The sequence below is a fragment of the Pongo pygmaeus genome, chromosome 4 (genome assembly GCF_028885625.2).
Source record: "Pongo pygmaeus isolate AG05252 chromosome 4, NHGRI_mPonPyg2-v2.0_pri, whole genome shotgun sequence".
Taxonomy (NCBI): Eukaryota; Metazoa; Chordata; class Mammalia; order Primates; family Hominidae; genus Pongo; species Pongo pygmaeus.
In genome coordinates, this window is record NC_072377.2 from 11359483 (window position 1) to 11378385 (window position 18903).

Here is an 18903-nt window from a genome sequence, read left to right on the forward strand (position 1 = left end):
CTTACTCTGTCACCCAGGCTGGAGTGCAGTGGCATGATCTCCACTCACTGCAGCCTTGTCCTCCCAGGCTCAAGAGATCCTTCTTCCTCAGCCTGCCAAGTAGCAGGGACTACAGTGGGGCACCACCATGCCCAGCTAATTTTTGCATTTTCTGTAGAGACGGGGTCTGGCTATGTTGCTGATGCTGGTCTCCTGAGCTTAAGCAATCCTCCCACCTCAGCCTCCCAAAGTGCTAGGATTACAGGCATGAGCCACCACACCCAGCCAGATTCCTTAAAGATAGGATCTATATATGCTATTGATATTTGGACCCTCCCACTAACACAAAGCAAGCTATCAATACACTCTTTTGCTTTCCACTAGGACTGAAAATTTCATTTCTTTAAAAACAAAAATATTTTATAGCAGTTAGGATGATAAGGTAATTGGAAAGATTGTTGGGAGTTAGAAAAATAAAATCAATATTGATTTCCTAGAGCAAGAGTTCTTATCTTGGGCCTGTGTAAGTTTACTATATAAGATCTGTAAACACTTCATATATAAGACAGCTGAAGCTACTTTTTGATATAACAAGAAGTAATCAGGTCGAAACCTTAAATTACATCTTTATCAATGCTGGTCACCAGACATTTCTATCAAAAAGAAAGGAGTACAAGTCAATCCTTCTCACCCATAAAGTCACGTAATAAAGTTTGAATTTCTGAAATAAGGCATGTTGTTTAAAAATGAGGCATGTTAATAAGGATGGTCTATGTTTAAAAGAAAATATATTTTCCAATTATTTGAACATTTATAATTTTTGTTAGATTAACTTAAATTTTTAAAAAGTTAATTGATTTATTAACTTATAACAAAATAAAATATTTAGCTGGGCATGGTGGTGCACACCTATAATCCCAGCTACTTGAGAGGTTAAGGCTGAGGACCGCTTGTGCCCAGGAGTTCAAGGCTACAGCATGCTATGATTGCACAGCACTGCACTCCAGCCTGGGTGACAGAAACAGGCCTTGTCTCTAAAAATAAATAAATAAATAGAAATATTTAAACATTTAAAAATAATCCCTATTTGCCACTTGAAAATGTGTAAACACTTTTAAACCACTAAGATACATATTACCTTGAATGCAGCCATATTGTGTGTGTGTGTATATATATATATACTCCTCTTTTTGTATAACCGTGCATATATACACATATATATATATACTCCTCTTTTTGTATAACTGTCTGTATATGAAAGGGGGTGCCACCTGCATGCCAGCTCTGGTGTGTGCATTGGAAGAAATGGGGGAAAGTGCAGGCAGGAGGAATATAAATAAACTGCAATCCTCACTACCTATGAAATGCACTTAGTATCCCCAAATCAGTGGGATAATCATAATATTCTTAGCTGAGGTGAGTTTCCAAAAAGAATGAAGAAAGGATTTATTAAAAAATGCTCAAAAGTTAGCAACATTTAGACATCTCCTAAAAGATGCTTATAGTCCATACACCTGAGGAAGTGTCCATGTTTAATAATTCCTCTGTCTAAAGGCTTAATTTATGGTGACTTTCCCAACAATCTAGGAGACAGTGTAGATGACAGACATAGTTCAAGGAGTACTGCCATCCATCCACACTAATCATGCCTGTGCCCTTTAAAGTGGGAGGATCCACCTCTATCTCAGATATTCATTCGCCCATGAATATGGACCACACAAACTTACTGTGTTTGCAGCAATCACCTGAACCCTCACTTTACTCCTTCTCCTTCTCCCATCCTCTTTAATTTTTCCTTGACTGCTTTTCTTCTGATCTTATCTCAATCTGGCTCTGACTACTGCCTATGTGACTACACTTCTATCTCAGTTTTTAAAAACTTGCTGATCTACAAAGTATTTAAAGCTAAATGTCCTACCTTGGATCAGAGAACTCAGTGGAATTCAAACTCTGCCTTAGTCACTGGAGATTGCTGAGCTAGATCCCACCCAGCCCTCCCTCCTCAGTTCACCTCACTGCTGGGAGGGTGATATGGTTTGGTTCTGTGTCCCCACCCACATCTCACTTTGAATTGTAAAAATCCCCATGTGTCAAGGGCAGGACCAGGTGAAGGTAATCAGACCATGGGGGTGGTTTCCTCTATGCTGTTCTCGTGATAATGAGTCTCACAAGATCTGAGCATCTGACATTTCCCCTGCTTGAATACATTCTCTCTCCTGCCACTCTGTGAAAAGGTGCCTTCTGCCATGATTGTAAGTTTTCTGAGGCCTCCCCAGTCCTGTGAGTCCATTAAACCTCTTTTATAAATTACCCAGTCTTGAGTAGATTGGTACCAGGAGTGGGCTGTTGTTGTAAACATACTTGAAAACATGGAAGCGTCTTTGAAACTAGGTAATGGGCAGAGGTTGGAACAGTTTGGAGGACTCAGAAGAAAACACGTAGATGTGAAAAAGTTTGGAACTTCCTAGAGACTCGTGGAATGGCTTTGACCAAAATGCTGATAGTGATATGGACAAGAAAGTCCAGGCTGAGGTGGTCTCAGACAGATATGAGGAACTTCTTGGGAACTGGAGCAAAGGTGACTCTTGCTATGCTTTAGCAAAGAGACTGGCAGCATTTTGCTCCTGCTCTAGAGATCTGTGGAGCTTTGAAACTGAGAGAGATGATTTAGGGTATGTGGCAGAAGAAATTTCTAGGCCACAAACCATTCAAGAGGAAGCAGAGCATAAAAGTTTGAAAAATTTGAGGCCCAATAATGTGATAGAAAAGGAAAACTCATTTTCTGGGGATAAATTCAAGCTTGCTGCAGAAATTTGCATAAGTAACAAGAAGCCAAATGAATGTTAACCACCAAGACAATGGGGAAAATGTCTCCAGGGCCTGTCAGAGACCTTCATGTCATCTTCTCCCTTCACAGGCATGGAGGCCTAGGAAGGAAAAATGGTTTTGTGGGCTTGGCCCAGGGACTCCCTGCTCTGTGCAGCCTCAGAACATGGTGCCCTGCGTCTCAGATGCTTTGGCTCCAGCCATGGCTAAAAGGGGCCAAGGTACAGCTCAGGCCATTGCTTCAGAGGGTGTGAGCCCCAAGCCTTGGTGGCTTCCATGTTGTGTTGAGTCTGTGGGTGCACAAAAGTCAAGAATTGAGGTTTGAGAACCTCTGCCTAGATTTCATAGGATGTGTGGAAATGCCCTGAATGTCCAGGCAGAGGTTTGTTGGAGGGGTGGAGCCCTCATAGAGAACCTCTGCTAGTGTAGTGAGGAAGAGAAACAAGGGGCTGGAGCCCCCACACAGAGTCCCCACTGGGGCACTGCCTAGTGGAGCTGTGAGAAGAGGGTCACCATCCTCCAGGACCCAGAATGGTAGATCCACTGAGAGCTTGCACCATGTGCCTGGAAAAGCTGCAGACACTCAACATCAGACTATGAAAGCAGCTGGGAGTGGGGCTGTACCCTGCAAAGCCACAGAGCAGAGCTGCTCAAGGCCATGGGAGCCCATCTCTTGCATCAGCGTGACCTGTGAGTGAGACATGAAGTCAAAGGAGATCATTTTGGAACTTTAAGGTTTAATGATTGCCCTATTGGATTTCGAGCTTGCATGGGGCCTGTAGCCCCCATGTTTTGGCCAATTTCTCCCACTTGGAAAAGATGTATTTACCCAATGCCTGTACCCCATTGTATCTTGGAAGGAACTAACTTGTGTTTGATTTTACAGGCTTACAGGTAGAAGAGACTTGCCATGTCTCAGATGAGACTTTGGACTTGGACTTTTGGGTTAATGCTGAAATGAGTTCAGACTTTGGGGATTGTTGGGAAAGCATGACTGTGTTTTAAAATGTGAGGACATGAGACTTGGGAGGGGCCAGGGGTGGAATGATATTGTTTGGCTCTGTGTCCCCACCCAAATCTCATTTTTTGAATGGTAATAATCCCCAGATGTCAAGGGTGGGACCAGGTGGAGGTAACTGGATCATGTGGGCGGTTCCCCCTACTGCTGTTCTCATGATAGTGAGTGAGTTCTCACAAGATCTGATGGTTTTATAAGTGTCTGGCATTTCCCCTGCTTGTACTCTATCTCTCTCTTGCTGCTCTGTGAAGAGGTACCTTCTGCCATGATTACAAGTTTCCTGAGGCCTCTCCAGCCATGCAGAACCATAAGTCCATTAAACCTCTCTTCTTTATAAATTGCCCAGTCTTGGGTATTTCTTCATAGCAGCATGAGAATGGACTAATACAGAGGGGAACCGAGGAGATGGTCTTAAATCCAAGTTCACTAGAGCAGCAGGAAAAGCCAGGGATGAGGATTTTATCTGCTGACTTACGGAAGCAAATTCTCAACATTGCACATATAAGATCTGGTATCATTTTGAAAAAAAATTGATGTTCTTGGCTTTATTATATGAAAACTGTACAAATCACAGGATAAAGGAACAAGAAAGGCATGATTTATTACCCTCTGCATATAGAAGATGTAGTTCTGCCCTTTGTTCAATGGCCTACCCATTGTGTGAGAAAAGTCAATACGAATGATGAAATGTAGACTGAAGGGCTAAATCAGTTCAATAAAATGCAATAGAAAGACTACAGGACTGAGTAAATTTGGAAAGGCTAGTGCCTGCAAAATTAGTATTTGGACAACAGGTAATTACAAAATTCAATGTCTGTGTATGAAAACACAACAGGCAGCCATCTGTCACAAAGGGAGAACCAATTACTAATAGTTTGGTCTTGGAGTTAGGATGAGAGAACAAAATAGATCTGTGTAGAATCCTTATTAGAGTTTACGTGTCTGTGTGTGTGTGTGTGCGTTATGTGTGTATGCACATATGCACGCCTCCCTATGTGACTGAATGGGAGAAAGAAAGGGAAAGTCTGGAAGCTTACTCTGTGTTTTATTTAAGCCTTTTGCACTTCCCATGTTCCTTTGGTTAACGCTTACTAACTTCAATCTCATTTTGTCAACTTGGGATCAGGGTGTGCACTCAGTCATACACCACCCTTCCCTTCCTTCTCATCCCAGCCTCCCAGGTCCCCTGGGAACATTATCACGGGGACTGGAAGTGTTTGCAGCCTTTAGAAGGTAGCATGGAGGGCTTCCATCAATAACATGAACTGCTGCTAGGAGTGCCAGCTGCTGGGGGCCACCCCAAACAGTGAGAAGTGATACAGGCAACCTTGACGGCACCCACAGCAAAATTAAAAAATAAACAGAAGCACACATATGTACACACATGCAGAGACAGACACACACACGGACACACTAAGACACACACAGAGACACAGGCACACACACAGACACATGTACACACAGAGACACATATATACACACTGACACTTAGAAATATACATAAAATAAAACAGGAACTTTAGTGTCTTAACTGTTCCTGGCCAAAAAGAAGGTGGATGAATGCACATTTCGCTACTAAGCAGTTTGTATACGTTAAGTCATATAATTCTTGCAAAGATTCTACAGAGAAGGTATCAGCATCTTCATTTTAAAGATTAGAAAAGAGGCCCCAGGATAATCAGGTAGTTGAAGGTGACTGAGCTGGTAAGCAGGAAAGCCAGCCCAGGAAGCTCATCCATCTGCCATGACTCATGTGCTGGTTGCCCCCACACAGTGCACTGGGGTCATTCTGATGTAGCCGGAAACAAGTCTACAGCTGCTGTCACTACAGCTCTTATCAGGTGGCACTGCCACTGAGAGGCCCTAAGGCTGGCCCATGGATCGCGTTTACAGAGCCAGTTAGACCATGACTTCAGACTTCCCTGGGCCATGAAGCCTGCATTGCCTGGCCGGGTGACTCCTTGTAATAGAGTCTGACTCTATCTCTTGATGTTTGACTTCTGACAGCTTTGAAGCCTCACCCTTCCTTCCTCTGCCCCACATCTTTGCAAGCTGATAAAACTCAAGAGCTTCCTTTTTTGGTACCCACAGGAGTTTCAACCCGTACAAGGTCTAGTCTGCATGTGAGAACCCACTTCCTACAACCATAAAAACTCCATGCCAGTTTCCTTTCCATAAGCTTTCTCAAGCCAATTTTGGACATGCCTGGGAGCCACTGTGCTTGACCCAGAAAGCCTCACTGTGTAAGTGACACCTTTTCAGGCCCTCTTGGTGTGTGAGTCATGCCAGCAACCTTGGTATCAGAACAACGAAATTTTGGGTGGGAGTCCATCCCACTTCGGCAGGGCAATACAACACTCTTGAATCAATTCATGCTAACGATGAAATGAAATACTTTCATGACCTTCAGAGAAACCCTCAAAGTTATAGTCTTCAAAAAAGTAGACTGAAAGAAAAGTTACAGTCTTCAAAAAAGAGAAAAGTTACGGTCTTCAAAAAAAGACAACATATGATGATGGTATGTGATCCCCCAGTCAGAAATCTGTCCTTTATTTTGCATAGCCATTTTTTTTTCTATTAAAAATAGAGAATGACTAAGTTAACATATGTTTGGGACAGGAGTCACATAACTTTAATGCATTTTTAGGCCACTTTAACAGTTGGTATTTTTTCACATTTAAAATTTTTCTTAGATGGACAATATTTCTCTATATCTAAACTTTGGCACTGCTGACATTTGGGGCTGGGTGATTCTCTTTGGGGGGCTGCCCTGCACTTTCTGAGATGTTTTGCAGCATCCCCGATCTCTATGAGTGATACCCACAGACTCCTCCAGCTGTGACAACCAATGATGTCTCCAGATGTCAAATGTACCTTGGGACAAAAATCACACCTGGTTGAGAACCATTGCTCTATATTCATTCCACAAAGAAACAGGACTTTCCTGATAAGAATGAGCATGGACCAAGTTCTTTGCTGTCCCAGGGGAAGGGAGATGGAAAAAAATAAAAAGCCATGAGGCTATGTATATCCCAATGCAAGCAAGCAAAATCTATAATAAATTGCAATTATATCTTCAAATCTCTCTTTCCACTCTTAAACTAATTTAGACTCATCCCCAGAATTGCTTACACGCCATAAAGATGACTCGTTATAGTTTATAAAATCTTTTTTAAAAAATTGACTACTCAGTTCCTTATATGCAAATGCTTGTCCCTTGTCTAAAAAACTTAGATTTGGCTGCAGTGACCACTGTGATTTTCCAAAAACATCACACAGCATAATATATGCATTTCATGTATTCCAAAAACACAGAACATGTTAACAGTTGTTTACATGATGGACATGGACAATAGTCTCCTTAATGGAACACATATCCACATTTAATCCATTATTCCTTTGTAAATAGCGCCAAACACTTGGTTATAACACAAAGCCAATTTAGTGCCTAGAGTCCTTATCCTATCAATGAGTTCTTCAAGAAGGACAGGTCATAGCTTATACTGACTATAATAATTTTATTGTAATTTGGAGATAACAATTGATGCTTAGGATGTCTTTAGGATTTAGGGGCAGAGAAAACTCCCAGAGTTGGAATCAGGAAAAGAAAGACAAATCACATTCCAAGTATGGCATTTGACGATCCAGCCTCTATTAATAACTAGCATACACTACTAGTCCTCCGTTCCTCAGTATTCAAATACTAAAAAACGAAGAATGCATGAACAGGCATGCTAATCAATTAGATGAAACATGCTATGTTTTAGTCATAAATATAGATCTAAATTTTAAAAGCATAACTTCAGTTCTGCTAATTCTTTTCTCCATCAACATTAAGAAGATCTAAGTGCTTATGAATCTGACACCAATCATTTCGGAATCCAAGGAGCACTGACCTCGGCTTTAATTTTGTTGTCTCCAAAACAGAGGTGTTGCAAATAGGCTGCCGCGTTAGACTGGACCGAGGGAAACTGGTGCTGCAACATCTGAATCACTTCCGGCAGTTCCGGGTCTCTCCATCCAAATTCTCTGAACAAAAGGAAAGAAGGAGGGAGAATATGAGAGAGAAATCCTACCACACTGTTAACACATGGTTAGCTCATGCATGAAATGTACCTGAGTTTAAAAGAAAATATTTCACAAATGACTGTTCTGGTTTTCTTACATGCAGACCCATTTAAGAGGATTTGGAAGAGGTTTCCTTGAGTAAATAGTTTTCTTTCTTTCTTTCTTTCTTTTTTTTTTTTTTTGAGATGGAATCTCACTCTGTCGCCCAGGCTGGAGTGCAGTGGTGCGATCTCGGCTCACTGCAAGCTCCGCCTCCCGGGTTCACGCCATTCTCCTGCCTCAGCCTCCCAAGTAGCTGGGACTACAGATGCCCGTCACCATGCCCAGCTAATTTTTTGTATTTTTAGTAGAGACGGGGTTTCACCGTGTTAGCCAGGATGATCTCAATCTCCTGACCTCATGATCCGCCCACCTTGGCCTCCCAAAGTGCTGGGATTACAGGCGTGAGCCAGCGTGCCCAGCCCAGTAAATAGTTTTCAAGTGCAAACGTGTATACTACATATATTGGTTATATAGATTATATATACAGATCAATCTATCAACTGAAGTTACACGTTAATAAAGATTATGAAAAAATAACCTAAAATAGCATACGATTTTAATATACACATTTTCATTTGAGCTTGAGTGGATTATTCATTTATTTATTTTTAACTTTTTTAAGAGATGGGGTCTTACTGTGTCACCCAGGCTGGAGTGCAGTGGCATAATTGTAGCTCACTGCAGCCTCAAACTCCTGGGCTCAAGCGATCCTCCCACCTCAGCCTCCCAAATAGCTGGGGTTACAGGCGTGTGTCACCATGTCCGTCTTAAATGGATCAGGTATAGAGGTCATATCTATTCTAGTATATTGTTTCAATAGTCTGATTCAGGCACAGGATTAAGCTAAATTATCAGACAAGAGAAAACAGAATTGGATGAGTCCAATCCAAAACATTGTGATAGCAACCAATGTTTATATCATTATTATTTTTATTACTGTTGTTATTTTCACAATCTCTTCTTTAAAAATAGACAGGGGCCTACATGATTCTCTGGGGATAAAAATATAATAACATAATGACTTTACAAAAGGAAATTATTTATTTAAAAAGCTAGGCTTATTTGCAGAATGTTAATACATTTTACGCATTGCACTTTTTTTTTTCCTGTCGCCTCCTTTTTACATCTGAGCTACTCCAAGAAGCTGGTTGTCATCTTAAGCAATATGTTTTAAAATATTTAAGTCCATTCTAAAACATTCTCTTGATTGTACTGGCATACAAAGAAATATTCTTTTATTAAATCTCTCCACTCAACCAGTTAGACCATGCTGCTAACAGGACCAACTGTATGAATTCTATCCCTGCAGCAGGGAACCATTTTTTAACAGAGAAATAAAATAGCAACCTCCAAGACCACAGGTAAAAACTTGACCCCACAAGCCACCAAAGGGCACTATTTATCCAAAGGACAGGCTAGAAGAGAAATGAGCCAGTTCTGCAACCACCTCTATTCCTCATGAAACAACTCAAAAGCATACATCCTATCAATGCCAGGTCGATGCTGTCATCTGGGAAGAGAAGACATGAAAAATGGGACAGAGAAGGAACAGACAAAGGTTAAAAGTGTCCTCAAAGATTTTAACCTCTTCTCTTTATCTCTCCTTTATCACAATTGGTAGAGCTTGTCAAGCAAACCTTGAAACATGTTGGTGCTTCCTTTACAGCAAGTGAATAAAATGTGAAATAGAATATCTCTTGAAATGGCTTCGTTTTTATTGGAAAGATAAAGCATTCTATTTAATGTGCATTGAGCATTTTATAAATTTACATACAGTCAGAGTATATATACACACACAGATATATATATATACACATTATATATACACACAGATATATATACACATTATATACACACACACACATACTCAGAAAGACATACAGTATAATAATATACTTGTGAAGAAACCTACTCAAGTGATTGCTGATAATGAACAAACTATTGGATCCTTCTTGGCTATGTGATCACAGTAGAAAACAATCATAGAATTAAAAATGTAAAGCCTGTTTTTCTTTCAAATTTAATTTCTTTTGTTTTATAATTCTAAAACACGTCTGCAACGCTCAGACAGCACGGTCCTTCTTATAAAAGTAGCCCTCTAGAATTATATTCTTTATGCAAATTAAATCAAAATCTACTAAATACCTGTAAATTAAAATTAGAAGTGTAGAGATATTGGATGGCTAAGATGAATTCAGGTAAACCTATGCTTTCGGAAAGTGATTAATAAAGGATTCATTTTAATCTACTTTATTAACCAGTCAGTAATTGCTCTATTAGGCGATGGCTTACACGGCATATGCCAAGGGCACCTCTTGAACAAGAACCCTAGGGAACAGATTTAGGGGCTCTTTGCACACATGCGTGCACCTGTGCACATGTGCCTGCACACACCCTCCTCAAACTCAGGAAGGATGAACATTCCAGACTCATGAGTGCAGAAGGGATCCACGTCCCTCACACTAGGTCAAAAGAAAGGCTGCTGCCAGCTCTGCCTTGTCCCCAACCCCAAAACCTCTGGAATCCCAAGCATCCCTTCCCTCCCCACTTCTGTTCTCCCAGACCTCACCTTCACTCTGCTGACCTGCAAGTCTCCTCCCACCTCCCAATCACCACTCTTCCCACCTGAGGCATTTAAACACGCAGACATGCACATGTGATTGTGCCACTTTCCTGCTCCACACCCCACTATGGCTCCCACCATCCTTGAGAGTCTAAGACACTCCCTTGGAGGCCTTGCTGGGCTCACCCACTCCTGCCTCGCAGGCTCCTGCCTGGCCCTGGCCTGCCTCTGCTCCTGTCCTCCTGTCCCCTGGCCTGCCTGTCCCAGTGGCCTCTCACTCAAATGCGGGGCCTCAGGCTCTTTACAACTTCCTCGGGGAATCCCGTCCCAACTCCTATCCACGCAATGCCCAGTGGAGGATGACACAGTCATGCTGTGGGCCATGAGGTGATGACCATCTCTCGCTTCACTCTGGTAGGCTCTGAGGCCAGGGCCCCAACTCTGTTGGTCATCTTTGTCAGCTGGCTCCTACAGTTCTCCCTGACACCAGATGCACTCCACATAAACGTGTTTTGAAAGAATGAAGGTGCCAAGGAATGAAGAAAGGGCTTGGACAGGGACAGTGTTTCCACAGTTCTACCAGTGACTCTCAGAAGAACAAGAGTCATTCCTAGATTAGCCACACAACACACACACACACACCCCCAACACACACACCCAACACACACACACACACCCAACACACACACACTCACATACACACCCAACACATAGCCAACACACACACACTCACACACACTCACACATACACACCCAACACACATACACCCAACACACACACTCACACACACACCCAACACACACACACACCCAACACACACACACTCACACACCCAACACACATACACCCCCCCACACACACCAACACACACCCAACACACACACCCAACACACACATACACTCAGCACACACACACCCAACACACACACCCAACACACACCCAACACACACACATAAACTGAACACACACACCCAACACACACACTCAGCACACACACTCAACACACATACTCAGCACACACACCCAACACACACACTCAGCACACACACCCCAACACACACCCAACACACACATAAACTCAACACACAACCCCAACACCCACCCACCAACACACACATACACTCAGCACACACATCCCAACCCACACACCCCAAAACACTCAGCACACACACCCCAACACACACACCCAACACACAACACACACATCCAACACACCCATAAACTCAACACACACACCCAACACACACATACACTCAGCACACACACCCCAACACACACCCAACACACACACACACTGAGCACACACACACACCCACCCCAACACACATGCACATACACACCACACACCCAACACACACACACACCCAATACATACATCCAACATACACAGATACCCAACACACACACACCCAACACACATACACCCAGCACACCCACACCCAAACACACACACACAGCCAACAAATACACTCATCACACACACACCCAACTCACAGACACCCAACACACACATACACTCAGCACACACACCCCAACACACACCCAACACATAGCACACACACCCCAACACACACCCACATCACGCACACACACCCCCAACACACAACCAACACATACACTCAGCACACATACCCCAACCCACACACACCCAAAACATACAGTCAGCACATACACCCCAACACACACCCAACACACACACACTGAGCACACACACCCCACATACACACAACACACACACATACCCAACACATATACACATACCCACATCACGCACACACACCCAACACACCCAACACACACACCCACCAACACACATGCACACATACCAAACACACACACCCAACACCCAACACACACACACCCAATACACACACCCAACACACTCAAACACACCCAACATACACTCACACACCCAACACACACAGACACACACAGAGGAGTCCTTCTCCATGCTGCTAACCTGAGCAGCCTTCTCTATGCCTCCTTCGTATCTCACAACTCTATGGCTTAGACTCTCCAGTGGCCTCCCACTGCACTTAGACAACAATCTGTGAGGGTGACGTGAAGGTGCAACATTGATGGGGGGCAACTCTGGGGCACAGTGAAAGGGGGTGAAGGAGAAAAAGCCCAGATTCAAAGCCAGATAAGACTGGAAGGTGAACGTAAGTTAGCGTTCAGATCCTCTGGCCTTAAACCAGCTTCCCAGAAATTGGGTTGGAGTTGATTGTGTCTCCAGGCAGTTGACTTCTGGTTTATTCTAATTGGCAGTCCCTCAGGACTCAGTCACTGCAGCAGTTACCCACTAAGAAAAGACTAATCTTTTCAAATGTTCTCCTCAATTTCACAAAATAGATGCTAAAAGAGCACCCTCCAGCAGAAAGTCTGGGGGAATGATTTATCTCCAAGGCTCTTTAACAGTTTTGTTTCACTTAGATGAGATTCCGTTTGACTTTCTTTTTGCTGATCATGGAGATATACCCCAGAGAAATAGCAGCAGGCCTAGAGAAAATAGTCTGTCCGAATCATTTTGGCCAGAATTCAGTGTATAGTACGGTTTCTTCACATAAGGTCTTAATCCGTAAGGACAAAGAGGATCTTGTAAGACAAAGAAGTTCTGGAAAGAACAAATACCAGAGGAGGGAACAGCACCTGCCAAGGTGTGAAGTCACAGGAGGGGTTACTTGGGAAAGGGGAGCCATTCAGCAAGTCTGGGGCATGGCTGTGAAGGGGATGGGGGCCTCTAGAGAGGAGGGCTGTCTGGGAACAGGGGGAGTTGGAGCAGGGGCTGGAAAGCAAGTTTGAGATGAGGTCATGAAAGATCACTCATTCAAATACAAAAAAATCTGGACCTGGTCTGTGGATACTATTGTGAAAAAGAAATCGAGTAAGATTTGTTTAGAATTACACAACAGGAAGAATAATCATCTCCAGTAATAATGTGAGCGCATACTAAAAGTCAGTTGCCAAGGTTCTCTGGTTACACACTTTAATGTTCTAAACCTTCACGAACATTGTGTGGTTTATTTTCATCTTACAGAAGAGGCAACTTAAGGTGTTACTGAATTTAAGTGATGAAACTGGAATAAAATTCTAGTTGTCTCCTCTCGAATCCACAAATATAGCCATAAAACTATGTTGCCTGCTATAATCATTCTCTTGAAATAATGTCTAAAACAGTGATTTTCAAAAGACTATGTCTAAAGAATAAATAGCATCTAAAACAGTGCCCCTCCGAGGACATTTAGCAAAGCCTGAAGACAGTTTTGGATGTCACCCGTGGAAGGCGCTGCTGGCATCCAGTGGGTAGAGGCCAGGGAAGCAGCCAACCTTATGCAGTGCACAGGACAGTCCCCACAACAAAGAATTATTGGTCCCCAAATGCCACCAGAGCCCGAGTTGAGAAGCTCTGGTCTCAACATGTACTGTATTTGATCAGTTTTGTTGAGCAAGGATGTTGTAAATCTTTCCCTCCTTGACTGTTGTACTAGAATGAGCACAGGATTTGGCATCAGAATACCTGTCAAGAAGTTAAGAATTTGAACATCTTGCTCTGTCCCTTTTATCCCACAAATACAGGACAGTCCCTTAGACCTTGCTGGCCTTGGTTTCCATGGATCAATATATAAAGAATAATACCACCTATTTTACTGCATTTCTCTTAAAATGCCAACATAAAATAATATATATGAAAGTGCTTGATCAACTACTAAGAGCTAGATATTTTCTAGTAATTTTTACTTTAAGACTGCCAAAAGGGATACATTTCTCTTTAAAATCTATGTAATACCGCTGAAGGTTTTATAAACCTTACAAACTTTCACTGATATGTATTCATTTAGACATTATACTTATTTGAAGAACTCTTAGTGTAAAGGGAGACACTGCTTTAGCTAGCAGTACAATTTGCCCTTTCAAAATGATTTCCTTTCTTCCTAACTCCCCTTAGGAGGCAGTGTGCTAGAGTGGGAAATGGTCTTCGGATGCAACCAGACCTGCTTTGAATCCTGCTCCACCATTAACTGTCTCTGCAGCCTTGGGCTTGGGTCTGAGTCTTGCTGGCTGGCAGGGAGGTGCTCACTGTGTAGATGAACATCGAGCCCATCTGTCCCACTGAGATAAAAATTCCTACCTGGGAGTATTATTGGGATGATTAGAAATAATATATGTGAACCCCTTAGAGCAGTGGCTGGCACCCAGCCTGGGCTCTCTAGAAATGTCAGGTATTGTATATAACTAAAAAGAGGAGAAATGAGAACCCTCTACAATTTCCCACAGTAGCCAAACTCATAACGCTCATTTGTGACTGGGCTTCACTTTAGAAATGTTAATGGAAATGGGGATATGCAAATGTAACCTTTTCTCCATTAAAACTTGTCACACAGGCCCACAATATTGTGACTAAATCCTCACTCTTACATGGACTATCTGAGTTGTTAAAATCACAACGCTCAGCACAGCTAAACAGCCAACAGATCATGACTATGTTCAACAGTTCATAACTGTTCTGCTGGTATGGAAACCAAAAAGTTGATGCATTGTCACAGTATCTTATCAAGTTTCCGCATTGAAAAGAGTCCCAGGACAACTAGAATCCTCACAATTTCAAACTATTTTCAGCAAAGCCTTATGGTGGTGGATATGGCTCACTTTGATTGCAATCTAAACTATTTCCATTGAGGGCAGGGCTGTGTGGACATTATTAAAATGTATGATAATTTTAATCCTTTAGAAACTCTAAACTCAAAATGTTTTAAAGACTGTACCGATTTTGACTTTCATATTTAGAGTCAAGAGGAAGTAGGTGATTTTATTTTTCATTTGGTCTTGTTGATGTAGTTGGGAAGGGTGCAGGGGTGATGGTCATAAGAAAGTTAGATAGATTTTTTTAAAGAACAAAATGGAGATATTTACATTCTTGTTGACCAAAGAGAACTTATTCAACAATTAACATATACAAGTATTAATATCTTAATCCTCATTCCTCGATAGTTTGTAACCAAAAACAAAAAGCTGCCCTATACAATTTTTTTTTTTTTTTTTTTTGAGACAGTCTCACTCTATTGCCCAGGCTGGAGTGCAGTGGCGTGATCTCGGCTCACTGCAACCTCCGCCTCCCAAGTTCAAGTGATTCTCCTGCCTCAGCCTCCTGAGTAGCTGGGATTACAGGCACCCACCACCATACCTGGCTAATTTTTGTATTTTTAGTAGAGACAAGGTTTTGCCATATTGGCCAGGCTGGTCTTGAACTCCTGACCTCAAGTGATCCACCCACCTTGGCCTCCCAAAGTGCTGCGATTACAGGCATGAACCACGGTGCCCGGCCTGCCCTATGCAATTAATCACTTTTTTTCAAAACACCAACATAGCTTTTATATAAACGATAGCACTAGAATTATGACTACCTGGAAAGCAAGCTCAATGATTATACCATTTTTAAGGAAGAAATGGCCTTCTCCAAGCATATGCTAAGAAAAATTAATTCCCCAAACTGTATCATAAACATTAATTCATTCAACCATGATTTCTGGTCCTGGCCTCATGATGGAGCAGCCACAGATCTCCCTGGAGACGTGCTCAGCTCATGGGGGACTAGAAGGTGCTCCACCCAGCCAGCAGCTCCTCCTTCCAATCAGATATTCCCTTCTTATATGAAATTTGTATTATTAATTATACCCACGTTTTCACAAAAGATTGAGGCAACTCAGACAAATTATATATGAGATAAGATGACAAAACGGAAATGAAAAATCAAGTACACAAAAGAGGGAGAATTCAAATGTTATAAACACAGGGTCAGCATTCATGCCTGATTTGAATCAAATTTGATTCTTTCCTTACAAGTAGCCCTGACAACAGGAGAGAAATGAACAAAGGCAAGAAGGGGCTATTCCTGTTCGTTCAGTGAAAGGACAGAATCCCCACTGGGAAATTAGGGGGCAGGGATCTGAGACCTTTTCTACCTGCCCCTATATTTGTGATAAAGACTCTGGTTAGGACACTGGGAAAGACTGAAGAGTGGCCCCCAGCCTGCTAATGCTGCCTTCTATGGCCAAATGGACTTTGCAGATGTGATTCAGTATCCTGAGATGGGAGATGATCCTCGGTTATCCAGTGGGCCCTAAATGCCATCATAAGTGTCCTACGAAGAGGGGATGTAACACTGACGCACGAGGCCATGCTGCTGTGTTGAGCATGGAGGAGGGGGCCAGAAGCCAAGGGGTGCAAAGAATGCAGCTCTACAAGCTGGAAAAGACCAGGACAGTTTCCCCTAGAACCTCTAAAGGGAGCCTGGCGGTACAAACACCTTGACTGCAACACAATGAACTTGATGTCATATTTCTGGCCTTCAGAACTGTACGAGAATAAATGTGTGTTGTTTTAAGCCATCAATTTTGTGTTAATCTGTATTAGCAGCAGCAGGAGTCTAACACAGAAGCCCATCTGACCCCAGGACACGGCCCTTTTAAGCCTGGAAAGAGACCACCCCACTAGGGCAAGAAGGTGAGAGAGGTCAAGAAGCACCACCTCTGATGCCAATTTGGAGAGTCTTCGATGTGACTTTTGATTAGGAGGCCGACTCTTCCACCAATTTACTCTGACTTTCTGACCACCTCTCGTTCATCTAAGAGTTGGAAATGCAATTTCCCTGACCTTCAGCTTATTTCAGTAGGGCCCAGTAGCTCTCACCTCTTGCCATGTTCCTGCAGGCTGCCTGCCTGCCTGCTTTGTCTAAGGATTCTGTCAGGAACCCTCTCACTCCTCCAAACAATGTTTAATGGCCACTGTGTGTTTGTCCAATGGAATACAGTGTTGAACAGAGCAAAGGTTCCTATTCTTGGGGAGCTGACTTTCGATTGGTCACTGGTCATTAAAATTATTAAAAGAGCAGAATATATTATTTGTCAGATAGTGATACATGTGTAGTGGGGTTGAAGAGTGTCTCCCAGAATTCATGTCCTCCTGGAACCTTAGAACGTGACCTTATTTGGAAATAGGATCTTTGCAGATGTAATTGAGGTAAGGATGGAAATGAGATCAGACTGGATTGGGGTGGCCCCTGAGTCAAAAGAGAGTGTCCTCATAAGAGACAAAGGAAGACACAGACACAGAGAGAGGCAATGTGAAGATGAAGGCAGGGGCTGGAGTGATGCAGCCACAAGCCCAGGGACACCGAGGATTCCGGCCACCACCAGAAGCGAGAAGAGGGGCAGGACTCTCCCTCAGCACCTCTGGAGAGACGTTACACTGCTCACACCGTGATTTTGGTCTGGCAGAATCAATTTCTGTTGTTTTGGGCCACCCAGTTGATGGTGCTTTGTTATGGCCACCACCAGGAAACTCATACAAGTGGGATGGGAAAATAAAGCCGAGTAGAGACAGGGACACGACAGTCAGTGTGTCTGTAGGTGGGCGGGGGGTGGGGGTGGTTATTATAAACACAGAGGCCAGGGGAGACTGCTCCGAGAAGGTGACACCGGAGCTGAGTGGAGGGAACATTCTAGAACCGGAAAATGGGACTAACAAGCCTCTGAGGCAGGAGTGTGCCTGGCATGTCAGACAAGAGGTAAGAAGGTCAGGGGGCAAAGAGAAGTGAGTCCCGGGCCCTGCTGGGAGGCCAACAGGGGGCCCTGATGTGTCTGACATCGCAGGCCTCTGGCTTCTGCTCCAAGACATAGGGAAGCCACTGGAATGCTGGGATCTGACTCACATTCTTAAAAGATCCCTTTGACAGTGGCTGCCTGGATGTGTGCATCTGTTGACTCTCATAAACTGCAGGCCTAAAATGGTGCACTTCTTGGGTATCAATTATACCTGGATGACGCTGAGTTCTGGAAAAGGCCCCCGCTGGATGCTGGGTTAAGAGCAGATTCTGAGGGGTGGGGCAGGAGCAGAGAGCAGTGGGGGGCAGATGGTGGCTCAGCCCCAGCAGGGACAGAGGGTGCTGAGAAGCGCAGGCAGTCTGGATGTCCTTTGAAGGTAGAGCCTGCAGGAATTCCTGGAGGGGTGCATTTGAGTGTGAGAAAAGAAAAAGACCCTCTGTGAGCCCCTGTGTGAAGCCTACTCCATATTGCCTCCCACCCATGTCACTGGGGGCCTGGGCCCACTGCACAGGTTAGTCAGGGAAGGCCACCTTGTGGGGACTGGGATCTCTTGTTTCACAATTAGGAGGAACAATTTCAACTAGCAAGTTTTCTCCTGGCTGGTAAAGTGAAGAGAGAAAAACAGTAAAATGATGAGAAAATTGTCTATTTCTGAACTATTCTGGGTACTAAGTGCCTTACATTAATCTTAGTCAAGCAATGGGCTTCTTCTCTGAATTCAATTTATTAGAAGTTGGGGTGAGGAATGATGTAAAATGATTATCCCCAATTTATGCTATTATTTATCATATTTAATTACATGTA

At 43.2% G+C, this 18903-nt stretch overlaps 1 protein-coding gene across 3 annotated transcripts in view; it reads right to left on the bottom strand.

The window, feature by feature from the left end:
• CTNND2 (catenin delta 2) overlaps positions 1-18903 on the bottom strand; it is a 948689-nt gene that overhangs the window by 269644 nt on the left and 660142 nt on the right. For all 3 annotated transcript variants that reach the window (XM_054488747.1, XM_054488746.2, XM_063664666.1), the window contains one exon: positions 7720-7852. In XM_054488747.1, coding sequence (XP_054344722.1) covers positions 7720-7852 — 133 coding nt within the window. The remainder of the gene's footprint in view (positions 1-7719; positions 7853-18903) is intronic.